The 21,009-nt window shown below is 46.5% G+C and overlaps 1 protein-coding gene across 1 annotated transcript in view; it reads right to left on the bottom strand.

Annotated features, from left to right (window-relative positions):
• Positions 1 to 21,009, bottom strand: part of LOC118381696 (C-myc promoter-binding protein-like) — a 171,940-nt gene that overhangs the window by 69,099 nt on the left and 81,832 nt on the right. Inside the window, 5 exon segments of the mRNA XM_052513923.1 lie at positions 1,290 to 1,316; positions 9,085 to 9,230; positions 12,160 to 12,375; positions 14,431 to 14,531; positions 20,685 to 20,860. Of these exon segments, the coding sequence (XP_052369883.1) occupies positions 1,290 to 1,316; positions 9,085 to 9,230; positions 12,160 to 12,375; positions 14,431 to 14,531; positions 20,685 to 20,860 (666 nt within the window).

Raw genomic sequence — 21,009 nt, 5'->3', positions numbered from 1 at the left:
CAGGGTGGCAGAGTGTCAGGGTGGTAGAATGGTAGAGTGTCAGGATGGCAGAGTGTCAGGGTGGTAGATTGGCAGAGTGTCAGGGTGGTAGATTGGTAGAGTGTCAGGTTGGTACAGTGTCAGGGTGGTAGAGTGTCAGGGTTGTAGAATGGTAGAGTGTCAGAGTGGTAGAGTGTCAGGGTGGTAGATTGGTAGTAGAGGTGGTAGTGGTATAGTGTCAGGGTGGTAGAGTGTCAGGTGGTAGAGTGTCAGGGTGGTAGAGTGTCAGGGTGGTAGTGGTAGTGTCAGGGTGGTAGAGTGTCAGGGTGGTAGAGTGGTAGAGTGTCAGGGTGGTAGAGTGTCAGGGTGGTAGAGTGGTAGAGTGTCAGGGTGGTAGAGTGTCAGGGTGGTAGAGTGGTATAGTGTCAGGGTGGTAGAGTGTCAGGGTGGTAGAGTGGTAGAGTGTCAGGGTGGTAGAGTGGTATAGTGTCAGGGTGGTAGAGTGTCAGGGTGGCAGAGTGTCAGGGTGGTAGAATGGTAGAGTGTCAGGATGGCAGAGTGTCAGGGTGGTAGATTGGCAGAGTGTCAGGGTGGTAGATTGGTAGAGTGTCAGGTTGGTACAGTGTCAGGGTGGTAGAGTGTCAGGGTTGTAGAATGGTAGAGTGTCAGAGTGGTAGAGTGTCAGGGTGGTAGATTGGTAGAGTGTCAGAGTGGTAGAGTGTCAGGGTGGTAGAGTGGTATAGTGTCAGGGTGGTAGAGTGTCAGGGTGGTAGAGTGTCAGGGTGGTAGAGTGTCAGGGTGGTAGAGTGGTAGAGTGTCAGGGTGGTAGAGTGTCAGGGTGGTAGAGTGGTAGAGTGTCAGGGTGGTAGAGTGTCAGGGTGGTAGAGTGGTATAGTGTCAGGGTGGTAGAGTGTCAGGGTGGTAGAGTGGTAGAGTGTCAGGGTGGTAGAGTGTCAGGGTGGTAGAGTGTCAGGATGGTAGAGTGGTATAGTGTCAGGGTGGTAGAGTGTCAGGGTGGTAGAGTGGCAGGGTGGTAGAGTGTCAGGATGGTAGAGTGTCAGGGTGGTAGAGTGTGAGGGTGGTAGGATGTCAGGGTGGTAGATGTCAGGGTGGTAGAGTGTGAGGGTGGTAGAATGTCAGGGTGGTAGAGTGGTGAGGGTGGTAGGATGTCAGGGTGGTGGAGTGTGAGGGTGGTAGGATGTCAGGGTGGTAGAGTGTGAGGGTGGTAGGATGTCAGGGTGGTACAGTGAGGGTGGTAGGATGTCAGGGTGGTAGAGTGTGAGGGTGGACACAGTCACAGTCACACTCACCTTGCCTCCTTTGTCTGCACTGTAGAGCTGCATGCACAGGGAGGCAGAGAGGAGAGGGGGAACAAGAGAAGAGAAGGGAGCATATTGAGTTAGAGACAGTTGGAGGAGAGCAGGACTGATGGTAAATAACCAGACAGTACCATGGTTAAAGGAAATAACCAGACAGTACCATGGTTAAAGGAAATAACCAGACAGTATCATGGTTAAAGGAAATAACCAGACAGTATCATGGTTAAAGGAAATAACCAGACAGTACCATGGTTAAAGGAAATAACCAGACAGTATCATGGTTAAAGGAAATAACCAGACAGTATCATGGTTAAAGGAAATAACCAGACAGTACCATGGTTAAAGGAAATAACCAGACAGTACCATGGTTAAAGGAAATAACCAGACAGCAGAGAGTATCATGGCTAAAGGAAATAACCAGACAGTATCATGAGGAAGTACAGTTCCCGCTCAGCCCAGTCAAAACTGTTCGAAATCCCTCCGACGCCAGGACAGCGGAGTCAACCACCAGAATAAATGTAGACAGTACCCTGAAACCCCACCTCTTCAAGGAATGGTTAAAGGAAATAACCAGACAGTACCACTGGTGCCATAAAGTGTATGCAATAACCAGACAGTACCGTGGTTAAAGGAAATAACCAGACAGTACCATGGTTAAAGGAAATAACCAGACAGTACCATGGTTAAAGGAAATAACCAGACAGTACCATGGTTAAAGGAAATAACCAGACAGCAGAGAGTATCATGGTTAAAGGAAATAACCAGACAGTACCATGGATAAAGGAAATAACCAGACAGCAGAGAGTATCATGGTTAAAGGAAATAACCAGACAGTACCGTGGTTAAAGGAAATAACCAGACAGTACCATGGTTAAAGGAAATAACCAGACAGTACCATGGTTAAAGGAAATAACCAGACAGTACCATGGTTAAAGGAAATAACCAGACAATACCATGGTTAAAGGAAATAACCAGACAGTATCATGGTTAAAGGAAATAACCAGACAGTAGACAGTACCATGGATAAAGGAAATAACCAGACAGTACCATGGTTAAAGGAAATAACCAGACAGTACCATGGTTAAAGGAAATAACCAGACAGTACCATGTGTAAAGGAAATAACCAGACAGTATCATGGTTAAAGGAAATAACCAGACAATACCATGGTTAAAGGAAATAACCAGACAGTATCATGGTTAAAGGAAATAACCAGACAGTAGACAGTACCATGGATAAAGGAAATAACCAGACAGTACCATGGTTAAAGGAAATAACCAGACAGTACCATGGTTAAAGGAAATAACCAGACAGTACCATGGTTAAAGGAAATAACCAGACAGTACCATGGATAAAGGAAATAACCAGACAGTACCGTGGTTAAAGGAAATAACCAGACAGTACCATGGATAAAGGAAATAACCAGACAGTACCATGGTTAAAGGAAATAACCAGACATTATCATGGATAAAGGAAATAACCAGACAGTACCATGGTTAAAGGAAATAACCAGACAATACCATGGATAAAGGAAATAACCAGACAGTACCATGGTTAAAGGAAATAACCAGACAGTACCATGGTTAAAGGAAATAACCAGACAGTACCATGGTTACAGGGCTGATTGGACTAGGAGAGGCTACAGGAAGAAAACCAGCTAGATGTTAATCAGGGGTGGGCAATCTTATCCACAATGGGTCAGTGTGGGTGCAGGCTTTGGCTCCAGCCAAGCAGTAACACAACTAATTAAATTACTCACAAGGTGTTTCCCAAAATGCATACTACAGTGCTCTGATTGAGCAAATTGGAGCACGGGAGGGTTAGAGTATGCGTCCAAATCAAAGTACACGAAATGCTGGGTTCGTACAGAGGACTTTCAAGTACTTTTTTTACAAGCACTAATATTTATTTTTAAGGACCATCAATTTGCAACAGTTCCTATTATGCAATTGTTTCTGGTCGCCACCAGATGGCAGTAGATCACCATAACCTAACTTACTATTCATCACCATCTTACAAGATCGACTCAATAATACGTGTTTCACTACTTATTTACTACACATTCATGAGTGGTAAGTCAGTACTGATGATGTTGACCGATTTCCTTCTATGACCTGTAACTCAGTAAAATCTTTAAAATTGTTGCGTTTATATTTCTGTTCAGCATACATGACAATAACATTAAATTGTCTTTAAATTTCACAAAATGTTAGGTCCCACAGGCTGTCCCAACATATGAAAGACATGAAAGTTAATTCTGACAGTGTAAAAGGCCCTTAGTTTACTATAAAACGTTGTATTCTATACACATTTGAAGAGCAAAACAAGTTATTGTGTGTGATAAGATGAAAGATTCTCTAACCTCTCTCCCTGCTGGCTTCTCTCTGTGTATCTCATTTGGGTTAGGGTCATTGAAGCCTGATTCACCACTGTCTATCTCACTACTCTCTGTAAAGAAAGGGTATTTTGTATGAGAACTTATAGCCCATCTTTTGATTATAGCTAGCTTCATTTCAGTCCTGCTGAGGTCAGACTCCGTTCAACGTTAGCTTCAAACTTAATCCGTTGTTTTGGTTCGGGGGATGTCTGTTGACACGGCAGGAGTCGAGGGATGTTTTGGTTCGGGGGATGTCTGTTGACACGGCAGGAGTCGAGGGATGTTTTGGTTCGGGGGATGTCTGTTGACACGGCAGGAGTCGAGGGATGTTTTGGTTCGGGGGATGTCTGTTGACACGGCAGGAGTCGAGGGATGTTTTGGTTCGGGGGATGTCTGTTGACACGGCAGGAGTCGAGGGATGTTTTGGTTCGGGGGATGTCTGTTGACACGGCAGGAGTCGAGGGATGTTTTGGTTCGGGGGATGTCTGTTGTCACGACAGGAGTCGAGGGATGTTTTGGTTCGGGGGATGTCTGTTGACACGGCAGGAGTCGAGGGATGTTTTGGTTCGGGGGATGTCTGTTGACACGGCAGGAGTCGAGGGATGTTTTGGTTTGGGGGATGTCTGTTGACACGGCAGGAGTCGAGGGATGTTTTGGTTCGGGGGATGTCTGTTGACACGGCAGGAGTCGAGGGATGTTTTGGTTCGGGGGATGTCTGTTGACACGGCAGGAGTCGAGGGATGTTTTGGTTCAGGGAATGTCTGTTGACACGACAGGAGTCGAGGGATGTTTTGGTTTGGGGGATGTCTGTTGACACGACAGGAGTCGAGGGATGTTTAAAAAAAATCCCACTGTCAGCAGAGTCTCTCTGCCACCTGGTCTGGGCTGAGGTAGTTTGTTTCACCACTCGGCCTATGTAGCGGCCTATGTAGCGGCCGGTGTTTCCCGTTGGACAGAGTGGTGAGTGAATGAGGCTAACGAGGCAAATCCAGGGGAGCAGGCGAACATAACGAGCATTCATGAATCATTCATGATTTCACTCGTTAGCAAAGGTAGGTGCGATTACAACTCAGATCAATGCTGGGAAAGCAATAATAAGTGGATAAACGATCATTAACAAAATAAAAAGGCAAGTAAACGCTATTTCACAAATAAATGGCATTTACCCTCCACTACATCCCTGGGTGGGTCTGGCAAAACCATACATAAACATCTATAGTGGGGCAAAATGTATTTAGTTAGCCACCAATTGTGCAAGTTCTCCCACTTAAAAAGATGAGAGAAGCCTGTAATTTTCATCATAGGTACACTTCAACTATGACAGACAAAATGAGGGAAAAAATCCAGAAAATCACACTGTAGGATTTTTAATGAATTTATTTGCAAATTATGGTGGAAAATAAGTATTTGGTCAATAATAAAAGTTTATCTCAATACTTTGTTATATACCCTTTGTTGGCAATGACAGAGGTCAAACGTTTTCTGTAAGTCTTCACAAGGTTTTCACACACTGTTGCTGGTATTTTAGCCCATTCCTCCATGTAGAGCTCCTCTAGAGCAGTGATGTTTTGGGGCTGTTGCTGGGCAACACGGACTTTCAACTCCCTCCAAAGATTTTCTATGGGGTTGAGATCTGGAGACTGGCTAGGCCACTCCAGGACCTTAAAATGCTTCTTACGAAGCCACTCCTTCATTGCCCGGGCGGTGTGTTTGGGATCATTGTCATGCTGAAAGACCCAGCCACGTTTCATCTTCAATGCCCTTGCTGATGGAAGGAGGTTTTCACTCAAAATCTCACGATACATGGCCCCATTCATTCTTTCCTTTACACGGATCAGTCATCCTGGTCCCTTTGCAGAAAAACAGCCCCAAAGCATGATGTTTCCCCCCCCTGCTTCACAGTAGGTATGGTGTTCTTTGGATGCAACTCAGCATTCTTTGTCCTCCAAACACGACGAGTTGAGTTTTTACCAAAAAGTTATATTTTGGTTTAATCTGACCATATGACATTCTCCCAATACAGTAGGGGGAGTGCTGCTCAGCATGAGGTAATACAGTAGGGGGAGTGCTGCTCAGCATGAGGTAATACAGTAGGGGGAGGGCTGCTCAGCATGAGGTAATACAGTAGGGGAGTGCTGCTCAGCGTGAGGTAATACAGTAGGGGGAGTGCTGCTCAGCGTGAGGTAATACAGTAGGGGGAGGGCTGCTCAGCGTGAGGTAATACAGTAGGGGGAGTGCTGCTCAGCGTGAGGTAATACAGTAGGGGGAGTGTGAGGTAATACAGTAGGGGGAGGGCTTCTCAAATGTTATGTTTTATGCGTACTCAAGAGAACGTCCTCGGAAAATGCACTAGAAGCATGAGAGTGTGGAGCACGGTAATATGCATATTGAGAAACACCCAGTGACTCAGGGGAGCACGGTAATATGCATATTGAGAAACACCCAGTGACTCAGGGGAGCACGGTAATATGCATATTGAGAAACACCCAGTGACTCAGGGGAGCACGGTAATATGCATATTGAGAAACACCCAGTGACTCAGGGGAGCACGGTAATATGCATATTGAGAAACACCCAGTGACTCAAAGACTTAATTAGTAAAAATCTGTTAATGCTTTGGCTACACCTACATCAGCCCTTAACAGAGTAAAGGGAATGGAGGGAATGGAAATGAATGGGAGAGGGAAAGTAAAGGTAGAGGATATCAAGCATAGCTACTAGACAGGGAGAAGAACACTGATAGAGGATAGCATAGCTACTAGACAGGGAGAAGAACACTGATAGAGGATAGCATAGCTACTCGACAGGGAGAAGAACACTGATAGAGGATAGCATAGCTACTAGACAGGGAGAAGAACACTGATAGAGGATAGCATAGCTACTAGACAGGGAGAAGAACACTGATAGAGGATAGCATAGCTACTAGACAGGGAGAAGAACACTGATAGAGGATAGCATAGCTACTCGACAGGGAGAAGAACACTGATAGAGGATAGCATAGTAACTAGACAGGGAGAAGAACACTGATAGAGGATAGCATAGCTACTAGACAGGGAGAAGAACACTGATAGAGGATAGCATAGCTACTAGACAGGGAGAAGAACACTGATAGAGGATAGCATAGCTACTAGACAGGGAGAAGAACACTGATAGAGGATAGCATAGCTACTAGACAGGGAGAAGAACACTGATAGAGGATAGCATAGCTACTAGACAGGGAGAAGAACACTGATAGAGGATAGCATAGCTACTAGACAGGGAGAAGAACACTGATAGAGGATAGCATAGCTACTAGACAGGGAGAAGAACACTGATAGAGGATAGCATAGCTACTAGACAGGGAGAAGAACACTGATAGAGGATAGCATAGCTACTAGACAGGGAGAAGAACACTGATAGAGGATAGCATAGCTACTAGACAGGGAGAAGAACACTGATAGAGGATAGCATAGCTACTAGACAGGGAGAAGAACACTGATAGAGGATAGCATAGCTACTGACAGGGAGAAGAACACTGATAGAGGATAGCATAGCTACTAGACAGGAGAAGAACACTGATAGAGGATAGCATAGCTACTAGACAGGGAGAAGAACACTGATAGAGGATAGCATAGCTACTAGACAGGAGAAGAACACTGATAGAGGAAAGCATAGCTACTCGACAGGGAGAAGAACACTGATAGAGGATAGCATAGCTACTAGACAGGGAGAAGAACACTGATAGAGGATAGCATAGCTACTAGACAGGGAGAAGAACACTGATAGAGGATAGCATAGCTACTAGACAGGGAGAAGAACACTGATAGAGGATAGCATAGCTGCTAGACAGGGAGAAGAACACTGATAGAGGATAGCATAGCTACTAGACAGGGAGAAGAACACTGATAGAGGATAGCATAGCTACTAGACAGGGAGAAGAACACTGATCGAGGATAGCATAGCTACTAGACAGGGAGAAGAACACTGATAGAGGATAGCATAGCTACTAGACAGGGAGAAGAACACTGATAGAGCATAGCATAGCTACTAGACAGGGAGAAGAACACTGATAGAGGATAGCATAGCTACTAGACAGGAGAAGAACACTGATAGAGGATAGCATAGCTACTAGACAGGGAGAAGAACACTGATAGAGGATAGCATAGCTACTAGACAGGGAGAAGAACACTGATAGAGGATAGCATAGTAACTAGACAGGGAGAAGAACACTGATAGAGGATAGCATAGCTACTAGACAGGGAGAAGAACACTGATAGAGGATAGCATAGCTACTAGACAGGGAGAAGAACACTGATAGAGGATAGCATAGCTACTAGACAGGGAGAAGAACACTGATAGAGGATAGCATAGCTACTAGACAGGGAGAAGAACACTGATAGAGGATAGCATAGCTAACTAGACAGGGAGAAGAACACTGATAGAGGATAGCATAGTTACTAGACAGGGAGATACATTTCACAGAGGATAGGTCTATAAAGGACCAGGATGACAGTATTATAAACCAAGCTGTATGGGGAAGGGTTAGGGTTATTTCAGAGGATAGGTCTATGAAGGACCAGGATGACAGTATTATAAACCAAGCTGTATGGGGAAGGGTTAGGGTTATTTCAGAGGATAGGTCTATACAGGACCAGGATGACAGCATTATAAACCAAGCTGTATGGGGAAGGGTTAGGGTTATTTCAGAGGATAGGTCTATACAGGACCAGGATGACAGTATTATAAACCAAGCTGTATGGGGAAGGATTAGGGTTATTTCAGAGGATAGGTCTATACAGGAGCAGGATGACAGCATTATAAACCAAGCTGTATGGGGAAGGGTTAGGGTTATTTCAGAGGATGGTCTATGAAGGACCAGGATGACAGTATTATAAACCAAGCTGTATGGGGAAGGGTTAGGGTTATTTCAGAGGATAGGTCTATAAAGGACCAGGATGACAGCATTATAAACCAAGCTGTATGGGGAAGGGTTAGGGTTATTTCAGAGGATAGGTCTATAAAGGACCAGGATGACAGCATTATAAACCAAGCTGTATGGGGAAGGGTTAGGGTTATTTCAGAGGATAGGTCTATAAAGGACCAGGATGACAGTATTATAAACCAAGCTGTATGGGGAAGGGTTAGGGTTATTTCAGAGGATAGGTCTATAAAGGACCAGGATGACAGCATTATAAACCAAGCTGTATGGGGAAGGGTTAGGGTTATTTCAGAGGATAGGTCTATAAAGGACCAGGATGACAGCATTATAAACCAAGCTGTATGGGGAAGGGTTAGGGTTATTTCAGAGGATAGGTCTATAAAGGACCAGGATGACAGCATTATAAACCAAGCTGTATGGGGAAGGGTTAGGGTTATTTCAGAGGATAGGTCTATACAGGACCAGGATGACAGTATTATAAACCAAGCTGTACCTTGTCCACACAGTCATCGAAGAAGGCCAAGCTGGCGTCTTTGTCTGAGACGAAGGAGCACTCCTCTATGAATCTGATGAACATCTGAGTCTTGGTCATCAGGGAGTAGAACTTCTGGTGGGACCGGTCTCTGCTCTTCAGGAACCCTACAGAACATTACAACCATATGAGAATCATAACAAGATACAGTAAAACGTCTGGTGGGACCGGTCTCTGCTCTTCAGGAACCCTACAGAACATTACAACCATATGAGAATCATAACAAGATACAGTAAAACGTCTGGTGGGACCGGTCTCTGCTCTTCAGGAACCCTACAGAACATTACAACCATATGAGAATCATAACAAGATACAGTAAAACGTCTGGTGGGACCGGTCTCTGCTCTTCAGGAACCCTACAGAACATTACAACCATATGAGAATCATAACAAGATACAGTAAAACGTCTGGTGGGACCGGTCTCTGCTCTTCAGGAACCCTACAGAACATTACAACCATATGAGAATCATAACAAGATACAGTAAAACGTCTGGTGGGACCGGTCTCTGCTCTTCAGGAACCCTACAGAACATTACAACCATATGAGAATCATAACAAGATACAGTAAAACGTCTGGTGGGACCGGTCTCTGCTCTTTAGGAACCCTGAAGAGGACGGTTGGGGTGGGAGAAACGGAACATTTGTGGTTCACTGCTAGATATATCTGGCAAAATAGGTTTACGGTCTTGGAACCTTGACCATGAAGCACACTGCTTAATTTTGTTATTTATTTAACCTTTATTTAACCAGGTAAGTCTTTATTTAACCAGGTAAGTCTTTATTTAACCAGGTAAGTCTTTATTTAACCAGGTAAGTCTTTATTTAACCAGGTGAGTCCATATTTAACCAGGTGAGTCCTTATTTATTCAGGTGAGTCTTTATTTAACCAGGTAAGTCTTTATTTAACCAGGTGAGTCTTTATTTAACCAGGTGAGTCTTTATTTAACCAGGTGAGTCTTTATTTAACCAGGTAAGTCTTTATTTAACCAGGTAAGTCATTATTTAACCAGGTAAGTCATTATTTAACCAGGTAAGTCTTTATTTAACCAGGTAAGTCATTATTTAACCAGGTGGGTCTTTATTTAACCAGGTGGGTCTTTATTTAACCAGGTGAGTCTTTATTTAATCAGGTAAGTCTTTGAGAACACATTCTCTTTTACAATAACAACAGATGTACCTCAGCTAGGCACAGTCGTGCAGGTAAGATAACACATGGCCAATCTAGGGTGCAAAACAGGGAAGTCACTTCCTTAAGTGTTAAACCCAGCTGGGCTGACTAGCAGCTGACCTGTTTAACAGCTGACATGATTAACAGCTGACATGACTAACAGCTGACCTGACTAACAGCTGACCTACAGGACAGACAGGGCCAAGGGGAGTGAGGAGGATGGTTGGCCATTGGCTCACACTGCAGTCATGGAGGCCAAGCTTTGTGTTGTTGTGGGTCCCTACAGTAATACTAATGGACAGCTGATAGATTCTCTATGGATACAGATACACCCACACCACTTGGCCAAAGAAACACATTGAGAAAGCACATTCTCCCATTACCCATACTTGTGTGTGTCTTTTTCAGCTCTAGTCATTACATAACACTACCGCAGAAGACTCCTCATCCCTATTTGTAGGGATCACAATCCTCATAACCAACATGTCCTTAGCTACAGCTAGCATGGTTAGCATCCACTAGAGAATGCTCATGTCTTGGCTACAGCTAGCATGGTTAGCATCCACTAGAGAATGCTCATGTCTTGGCTACAGCTAGCATGGTTAGGATCCACTAGAGAATGACCATGTCCTTGGCTACAGCTAGCATTGTTATCATCCACTAGAGAATGTGCATGTCCTTGGCTACAGCTAGCATGGTTAGCATCCACTAGAGAATGCACATGTCCTTGGCTACAGCTAGCATGGTTAGCATCCACTAGAGAATGCACATGTCCTTGGCTACAGCTAGCATGGTTAGCATCCACTAGAGAATGCTCATGTCCTTGGCTACAGCTAGCATGGTTAGCATCCACTAGAGAATGCACATGTCCTTGGCTACAGCTAGCATGGTTATCATCCACTAGAGAATGCTCATGTCCTTGGCTACAGCTAGCATGGTTAGCATCCACTAGAGAATGCACATGTCCTTGGCTACAGCTAGCATGGTTAGCATCCACTAGAGAATGCTCATGTCCTTGGCTACAGCTAGCATGGTTAGCATCCACAAGAGAATGCACATGTCCTTGGCTACAGCTAGCATGGTTAGCATCCACTAGAGAATGTTCATGTCCTTGGCTACAGCTAGCATGGTTAGCATCCACTAGAGAATGCTCATGTCTTGTCTACAGCTAGCATGGTTAGCATCCACTAGAGAATGTTCATGTCCTTGGCTATGGGCCATGGTCAAAAATAATGCACTAAATAAAGGATAGGGTGCCATTTGGGATGAAGCCCTTGGCTACGGCTCGCCATTGCAGTCTTTAACAATAAAGGACCTAGTTACCCACAAGAGACAGTCCAGATTGGATGGTATTAGCCAGCTTCAACTGGCCCCAGTCCAGATTCAACTCTATCAGGTGTGGTATTAGCCAGCTTCAACTGGCCCCATTCCAGACTCAACTCTATCAGGTGTGGTATTAGCCAGCTTCAACTGGCCCCAGTCCAGATTCAACTCTATCAGGTGTGGTATTAGCCAGCTTCAACTGGCCCCAATCCAGACTCAACGCTATCAGGTGTGGTATTAGCCAGCTTCAACTGGCCCCAATCCAGACTCAACTCTATCAGGTGTGGTATTAGCCAGCTTCAACTCTATCAGGTGTGGTATTAGCCAGCTTCAACTGGCCCCAGTCCAGACTCAACACTATCAGGTGTGGTATTAGCCAGCTTCAACTGACCCCAGTCCAGACTCTGGAGCAGAGAACAGCTGCAGCTAGTTAGAGCTCCAGACCTGCACATGCTCTGAGACTCACACACACACAGACTCACATACACACACAGAGACTCACACATACACACAGAGACTCACATACACACCAAGCCGGTACTAACCTTGCAGGTCAAAGAGAGAGGAGGCGTCAGTAGTCTTCTCAGACGGGGCCTGGGTGATGGGTCTCAGGTATGAGCGGTAGCCTTTCAAGATGGCCGCCATGAACCTGAGGAAGGCTTCCTGTATCTCCATCTCCAGGCTGTGGAGGCTCTTCCCACAGGCCAGCTCTGTACAGTCACTCATACTCAGCTCCAATAGGCCATCAGGACGCTGCTGACCTGGGGATAACCAATAGAAAAGAGGGATATTGGTTCTGCTGACCTGGGGGGAACCAATAGAAAATAGGGATATTGGTTCTGCTGACCTGGGGGGAACCAATAGAAAAGAGTGTTGTTGGTTCTGCTGATCTGGTGGGAACCAATAGAAAAGAGGGTTGTTGGTTATGTTGATCTGGGGAGAACCAATAGAAAAGAGGGTTGTTGGTTCTGCTGATCTGGGGGGAACCAATAGAAAAGAGTGTTGTTGGTTCTGCTGATCTGGGGAGAACCAATAGAAAAGAGGGTTGTTGGTTATGTTGATCTGGGGAGAACCAATAGAAAAGAGTGTTGTTGGTTCTGCTGATCTGGGGGGAACCAATAGAAAAGAGTGTTGTTGGTTCTGCAGATCTGGGGGAACCAATAGAAAAGAGGGTTGTTGGTTATGTTGATCTGGGGAGAACCAATGGAAAATATGTTTTTTGTATCTTATAGTGTTTGTCCCAAATGGCACCATATTCTTTAATGTAGTGCACTACATAGGGGACAGGGAGCCATGTGGGATGCATCCCTCATGCAGTTCCAGAGATACATAGAGGAAAACACTCTTAGAAGATACAATGGGTGGACAAAACATTAGGAACACCTGCTCCTTCCATGACATAGACTGACCAGGTGAATCCAGGTGAAAGATATGATCCCTTACTGATGTAACTTGGTAAAATCCACTTCAATCAGTGTAGATGAAGTGGAGGAGACCGGTTAAAGAAGGATTTTTAAGCAACATAATATTAGGAAGGTGTTCTTAATATTTTGTCTGCTATGTTTAACTACCTGTCACAGTTGAAGACAGTTTAAAACACAACTTAAAAACAAGCAGGACTGTCTGTATGAAAGTTGAGTTGATGACGTGGGGGGGGGGGTTTGGGTTCTGTCTGTCTTGTTGTTGTTGAACTAGATAAAGGGTAAATCACAAAACACACAGTTTAAATCTCTACTGAAGTTAGTTTTCCTCTGAGAAACGAGTGCCTAAAGATCAGGCTCAGCTTGTCACTCTGCCAATCTGTATCGATGTTCAATATTCCCAGCCTAAACACTGATGCAGTGGCAGGACACATTTTCAGCCTCACTGAGTCTCAGAATGGAACACTATTCGATTTGTATTTGATTTCTCAATAAGCAGGCAGCAGGTTTACTGACTAGGATATAAATAACACAACTGAACTAATGGAGACAAATAGAGCAGGTAGGGAGAGGGAGTGGGGGGAGAGAGGACAGAGAGAGAAAGGAGGAGAGGGAGGAGAGATAGTGAGAGGAGAGAGAAAAGAGCGAGGGGGAAGTAGAGGAGAGAGGGGTGAGAGAAAAAGAGAGGGAGAGAGAGATGCAGCGAGAGAGAGAAGAGAGCGAGGGGGAGGTTGGAGATAGAGGGGTGAGAGAGAAAGAGAGGGAGAGAGAGATGCAGCGAGCGAAAGAGAGATGCAGCAAGAAAGAGAGAGCGAGAGAGAGAAAAATGCAGAGAGAGAGAGAGAGAAGAGAAGAGAGCGAGGAGGAGGGGGAGATAGAGGGGTGCGAGAGAAAGAGAGGGAGAGAAAGATGCAGAGAGAGATGCAGAGAGAGATGCAGCGAGAGAGGAATAATGATGTAATACTAACTGGTGGTTTTGTTACAGAGGAAGAGGAGAGAAGAAGAAGAAGAATGATACAACACTGTTCTTTAATATAGACCTGCCGTCTGTTTGGTAGACACTGGAGAAAGGATAGGAAGCTGAACGTAAAGTGCTCCTACACTACTGCTACAGTGGATTATCATATTCAGCAGGAGACGAACACCTGAGAGTCAAACACATCAGCTTGAAAGAATCCTTCAAAGTCGACCTTGAAAATGAGTGTTATTGATCTAGCTTTGGTTGCCAGATCTTTTTTTGTTGTTGCCAACTCCTTTGTCTTTGTTATATTAAAGGAGCGAACTGAGGCAGAACCAGAGTCACATCTGGCAACTCAGGCTAACACTTGACCCAGTTTATTCATTCTGAAATCTTTAGTCCTCTATCCACACAGTACAGTACGGTCCTCTACTCACCGTCCACCAGTTGCTGGTAGAGATTGTTCAGCACATTCATCAGGTTTTTACAGGCTTTCTTTGGCAGGATCTTCCAGGTCAGGGCCCTCTTATCTCCGTTGCTGAAAGGAGAAACACACGGTCAGCTCTCCAGAGGTACAGAGAGGTGGAACACCCCCAAAACTAACACTGAAGGAGGATAGGGGCAGGAGACCACCCACGAGACGGCTGCCTCCAAGACTGCTCCAAATATCTTAGGACCACAGAAACAGATTGAACTTTGACCCATATGGAAAATGGATGCACACATGACTGTACAGCGCTGTGGATAAAAGCGTCTGATAAATGGAATATATTCTACTATTATCATTACACCTACAGTGGCCAAACACGACGCAATACAGTCTCATTTTCTTCACCATCGATTAAAGGCCTACAGTGTAAAACACTTCCACAGCCCACCTTGAGGAATAGACTGTCTCAGCTGGGTTACAGCCCACCTTGAGGAATAGACTGTCTCAACTGGGTTACAGCCCACCTTGAGGAATAGACTGTCTCAGCAGGGTTACAGCCCACCTTGAGGAATAGACTGTCTCAGCAGGGTTACAGCCCACCTTGAGGAATAGACTGTCTCAGCCCACCTTGAGGAATAGACTGTCTCAACTGGTTTACAGCCCACCTTGAGGAATAGACTGTCTCAACTGGGGTTACAGCCCACCTTGAGGAATAGACTGTCTCAGCTGGTTTACAGCCCACCTTGAGGAATAGACTGTCTCAGCAGGGTTACAGCCCACCTTGAGGAATAGACTGTCTCAACTGGTTTACAGCCCACCTTGAGGAATAGACTGTCTCAGCAGGGTTACAGCCCACCTTGAGGAATAGACTGTCTCAACTGGGTTACAGCCCACCTTGAGGAATAGACTGTCTCAACTGGTTTACAGCCCACCTTGAGGAATAGACTGTCTCAACTGGTTTACAGCCCACCTTGAGGAATAGACTGTCTCAACTGGGTTACAGCCCACCTTGAGGAATAGACTGTCTCAACTGGGTTACAGCCCACCTTGAGGAATAGACTGTCTCAACTGGGTTACAGCCCACCTTGAGGAATAGACTGTCTCAGCAGGGTTACAGCCCACCTTGAGGAATAGACTGTCTCAGCAGGGTTACAGCCCACCTTGAGGAATAGACTGTCTCAACTGGGTTACAGCCCACCTTGAGGAATAGACTGTCTCAACTGGTTTACAGCCCACCTTGAGGAATAGACTGTCTCAGCAGGGTTACAGCCCACCTTGAGGAATAGACTGTCTCAGCAGGGTTACAGCCCACCTTGAGGAATAGACTGTCTCAACTGGGTTACAGCCCACCTTGAGGAATAGACTGTCTCAACTGGGTTACAGCCCACCTTGAGGAATAGACTGTCTCAACTGGGTTACAGCCCACCTTGAGGAATAGACTGTCTCAGCAGGGTTACAGCCCACCTTGAGGAATAGACTGTCTCAACTGGGTTACAGCCCACCTTGAGGAATAGACTGTCTCAGCAGGGTTACAGCCCACCTTGAGGAATAGACTGTCTCAACTGGGTTACAGCCCACCTTGAGGAATAGACTGTCTCAACTGGTTTACAGCCCACCTTGAGGAATAGACTGTCTCAACTGGGGTTACAGCCCACCTTGAGGAATAGACTGTCTCAACTGGGTTACAGCCCACCTTGAGGAATAGACTGTCTCAACTGGGTTACAGCCCACCTTGAGGAATAGACTGTCTCAACTGGGTTACAGCCCACCTTGAGGAATAGACTGTCTCAACTGGGTTACAGCCCACCTTGAGGAATAGACTGTCTCAACTGGGTTACAGCCCACCTTGAGGAATAGACTGTCTCAACTGGGTTACAGCCCACCTTGAGGAATAGACTGTCTCAACTGGGTTACAGCCCACCTTGAGGAATAGACTGTCTCAGCAGGGTTACAGCCCACCTTGAGGAATAGACTGTCTCAACTGGGTTACAGCCCACCTTGAGGAATAGACTGTCTCAGCAGGGTTACAGCCCACCTTGAGGAATAGACTGTCTCAACTGGGTTACAGCCCACCTTGAGGAATAGACTGTCTCAACTGGGTTACAGCCCACCTTGAGGAATAGACTGTCTCAACTGGGTTACAGCCCACCTTGAGGAATAGACTGTCTCAACTGGGTTACAGCCCACCTTGAGGAATAGACTGTCTCAACTGGGTTACAGCCCACCTTGAGGAATAGACTGTCTCAACTGGGTTACAGCCCACCTTGAGGAATAGACTGTCTCAACTGGGTTACAGCCCACCTTGAGGAATAGACTGTCTCAACTGAGGAATTACAGCCCACCTTGAGGAATAGACTGTCTCAACTGGGTTACAGCCCACCAACTGGGTTACAGCCCACCTTGAGGAATAGACTGTCTCAACTGGGGTTACAGCCCACCTTGAGGAATAGACTGTCTCAACTGGGGTTACAGCCCACCTTGAGGAATAGACTGTCTCAACTGGGGTTACAGCCCACCTTGAGGAATAGACTGTCTCAACTGGTTTACAGCCCACCTTGAGGAATAGACTGTCTCAACTGGGTTACAGCCCACCTTGAGGAATAGACTTGACTCAACTGGGTTACAGCCCACCTTGAGGAATAGACTGTCTCAACTGGGTTACAGCCCACCTTGAGGAATAGACTGTCTCAACTGGGTTACAGCCCACCTTGAGGAATAGACTGTCTCAACTGGGTTACAGCCCACCTTGAGGAATAGACTGTCTCAACTGGGTTACAGCCCACCTTGAGGAATAGACTGTCTCAGCTGGGTTACACCTTGAGGAATAGACCTCTCAACTGGAATAGACCTGTCTCAGCAGGGTTACAGCCCACCTTGAGGAATAGACTGTCTCAGCAGGGTTACAGCCCACCTTGAGGAATAGACTGTCTCAACTGGGTTACAGCCCACCTTGAGGAATAGACTGTCTCAACTGGGGTTACAGCCCACCTTGAGGAATAGACTGTCTCAACTGGGTTACAGCCCACCTTGAGGAATAGACTGTCTCAACTGGGTTACAGCCCACCTTGAGGAATAGACTGTCTCAACTGGGTTACATCCCACCTTGAGGAATAGACTGTCTCAACTGGGTTACAGCCCACCTTGAGGAATAGACTGTCTCAGCAGGGTTACAGCCCACCTTGAGGAATAGACTGTCTCAACTGGTTTACAGCCCACCTTGAGGAATAGACTGTCTCAACTGGTTTACAGCCCACCTTGAGGAATAGACTGTCTCAGCAGGGTTACAGCCCACCTTGAGGAATAGACTGTCTCAACTGGTTTACAGCCCACCTTGAGGAATAGACTGTCTCAACTGGGTTACAGCCCACCTTGAGGAATAGACTGTCTCAACTGGTTTACAGCCCACCTTGAGGAATAGACTGTCTCAGCAGGGTTACAGCCCACCTTGAGGAATAGACTGTCTCAACTGGGGTTACAGCCCACCTTGAGGAATAGACTGTCTCAGCAGGGTTACAGCCCACCTTGAGGAATAGACTGTCTCAACTGGGTTACAGCCCACCTTGAGGAATAGACTGTCTCAACTGGGTTACAGCCCACCTTGAGGAATAGACTGTCTCAACTGGGTTACAGCCCACCTTGAGGAATAGACTGTCTCAGCAGGGTTACAGCCCACCTTGAGGAATAGACTGTCTCAACTGGGGTTACAGCCCACCTTGAGGAATAGACTGTCTCAGCAGGGTTACAGCCCACCTTGAGGAATAGACTGTCTCAACTGGGTTACAGCCCACCTTGAGGAATAGACTGTCTCAACTGGGTTACAGCCCATCTTGAGGAATAGACTGTCTCAGCAGGGGTTACAGCCCACCTTGAGGAATAGACTGTCTCAACTGGGTTACAGTCCACCTTGAGGAATAGACTGTCTCAGCAGGGTTACAGCCCACCTTGAGGAATAGACTGTCTCAGCAGGGTTACAGCCCACCTTGAGGAATAGACTGTCTCAACAGGGTTACAGCCCACCTTGAGGAATAGACTGTCTCAACTGGGTTACAGCCCATCTTGAGGAATAGACTGTCTCAGCAGGGGTTACAGCCCACCTTGAGGAATAGACTGTCTCAACTGGGTTACAGTCCACCTTGAGGAATAGACTGTCTCAACTGGGTTACAGCCCACCTTGAGGAATAGACTGTCTCAACTGGGTTACAGCCCACCTTGAGGAATAGACTGTCTCAACTGGGTTACAGCCCACCTTGAGGAATAGACTGTCTCAACTGGGTTACAGCCCACCTTGAGGAATAGACTGTCTCAACTGGGTTACAGCCCACCTTGAGGAATAGACTGTCTCAGCAGGGTTACAGCCCACCTTGAGGAATAGACTGTCTCAACCTTGAGGAATAGACTGTCTGGGTTACAGCCCACCTTGAGGAATAGGGTTTACAGCCCACCTTGAGGAATAGACTGTCTCAACTGGGGTTACAGCTCACCTTGAGGAAAAGACTGTCTCAACTGGGTTACAGCCCACCTTGAGGAATAGACTGTCTCAACTGGGGTTACAGCCCACCTTGAGGAATAGACTGTCTCAGCTGGGGTTACAGCCCACCTTGAGGACTAGACTGTCTCACCTGGGTTATAGCCCACCTTGAGGAATAGACTGTCTCAACAGGGTTACAGCCCACCTTGAGGAATAGACTGTCTCAACTGGGTTACAGCCCACCTTGAGGAATAGACTGTCTCAACTGGGGTTACAGCCCACCTTGAGGAATAGACTGTCTCAACTGGGTTACAGCCCACCTTGAGGACTAGACTGTCTCAACTGGGGTTACAGCCCACCTTGAGGAATAGACTGTCTCAACTGGGGTTACAGCCCACCTTGAGGAATAGACTGTCTCAACTGTGTTACAGCTCACCTTGAGGAATAGACTGTCTCAGCAGGGTTACAGCCCACCTTGAGGAATAGACTGTCTCAACTGGGTTACAGCCCACATTGAGGAATAGACTGTCTCAGCAGGGTTACAGCCCACCTTGAGGAATAGACTGTCTCAACTGGGTTACAGCCCACCTTGAGGAATAGACTGTCTCAACTGGGTTACAGCCCACCTTGAGGAATAGACTGTCTCAACTGGTTTACAGCCCACCTTGAGGAATAGACTGTCTCAACTGGGTTACAGCCCACCTTGAGGAATAGACTGTCTCAACTGGGGTTACAGCCCACCTTGAGGACTAGACTGTCTCACCTGGGTTATAGCCCACCTTGAGGAATAGACTGTCTCAACAGGGTTACAGCCCACCTTGAGGAATAGACTGTCTCAACTGGGTTACAGCCCACCTTGAGGAATAGACTGTCTCAACTGGTTTACAGCCCACCTTGAGGAATAGACTGTCTCAGCAGGGTTACAGCCCACCTTGAGGAATAGACTGTCTCAGCAGGGGTTACAGCCCACCTTGAGGAATAGACTGTCTCAACTGGTTTACAGCTCACCTTGAGGAATAGACTGTCTCAACTGGGTTACAGCCCACCTTGAGGAATAGACTGTCTCAACTGGGTTACAGCCCACCTTGAGGAATAGACTGTCTCAACTGGGTTACAGCCCACCTTGAGGAATAGACTGTCTCAACTGGGGTTACAGCCCACCTTGAGGAATAGACTGTCTCAGCTGGGGTTACAGCCCACCTTGAGGAATAGACTGTCTCAGCTGGGGTTACAGCCCACCTTGAGGAATAGACTGTCTCAACTGGGTTACAGCCCACCTTGAGGAATAGACTGTCTCAGCTGGGTTACAGCCCACCTTGAGGAATAGACTGTCTCAACTGGGTTACAGCCCACCTTGAGGAATAGACTGTCTCAGCTGGAGATGGTGTTTGTGTCAGAAGAAGCTGTGCTTACTGGGAGATGGTGTTTGTGTCAGAAGAAGCTGTGCTTACTGGGAGATGGTGTTTGTGTCAGAAGAAGCTGTGCTTACTGGGAGATGGTGTTTGTGTCAGAAGAAGCTGTGCTTACTGGGAGATGGTGTTTGTGTCAGAAGAAGCTGTGCTTACTGGGAGATGGTGTTTGTGTCAGAAGAAGCTGTGCTTACTGGGAGATGGTGTTTGTGTCAGAAGAAGCTGTGCTTACTGGGAGATGGTGTTTGTGTCAGAAGAAGCTGTGCTTACTGGGAGATGGTGTTCGTGCCAGAAGAAGCTGTGCTTACTGGGAGATGGTGTTTGTGTCAGAAGAAGCTGTGCTTACTGGGAGATGGTGTTTGTGTCAGAAGAAGCTGTGCTTACTGGGAGATGGTGTTCGTGTCGAGGTCGACACAGCTGACGTCCAGCGGGGGGTCGTAAAGGTCAAAGTAGCGTGAGTCGACACCCACAATGAAGGGGCAGGGGGCGGAGAGGACCCCTGCCAGAGCCAGCGGGCACAGAGGGATGTACGGACACGGCCAGTGGAATGGGAAGATCATCTGAGGGGGAGAGACAGAGAGGGAGGGAGGTCAAATGAGGAAACTGAACCTTTAAAACTACTGTCAAAACCGAGAGACATTACCAATACTGCAATTGTTAGCTACTACTAAAAATACTAACAAACTGCCATAGCAAATTATTTAAACCC

The sequence above is a fragment of the Oncorhynchus keta genome, unplaced genomic scaffold (assembly GCF_023373465.1).
Source record: "Oncorhynchus keta strain PuntledgeMale-10-30-2019 unplaced genomic scaffold, Oket_V2 Un_scaffold_14331_pilon_pilon, whole genome shotgun sequence".
Lineage (NCBI taxonomy): Eukaryota > Metazoa > Chordata > Actinopteri > Salmoniformes > Salmonidae > Oncorhynchus > Oncorhynchus keta.
The sequence above is the reverse complement of the archived record's forward strand: the minus strand, read 5'-3'. Positions and strand labels throughout refer to the sequence as shown.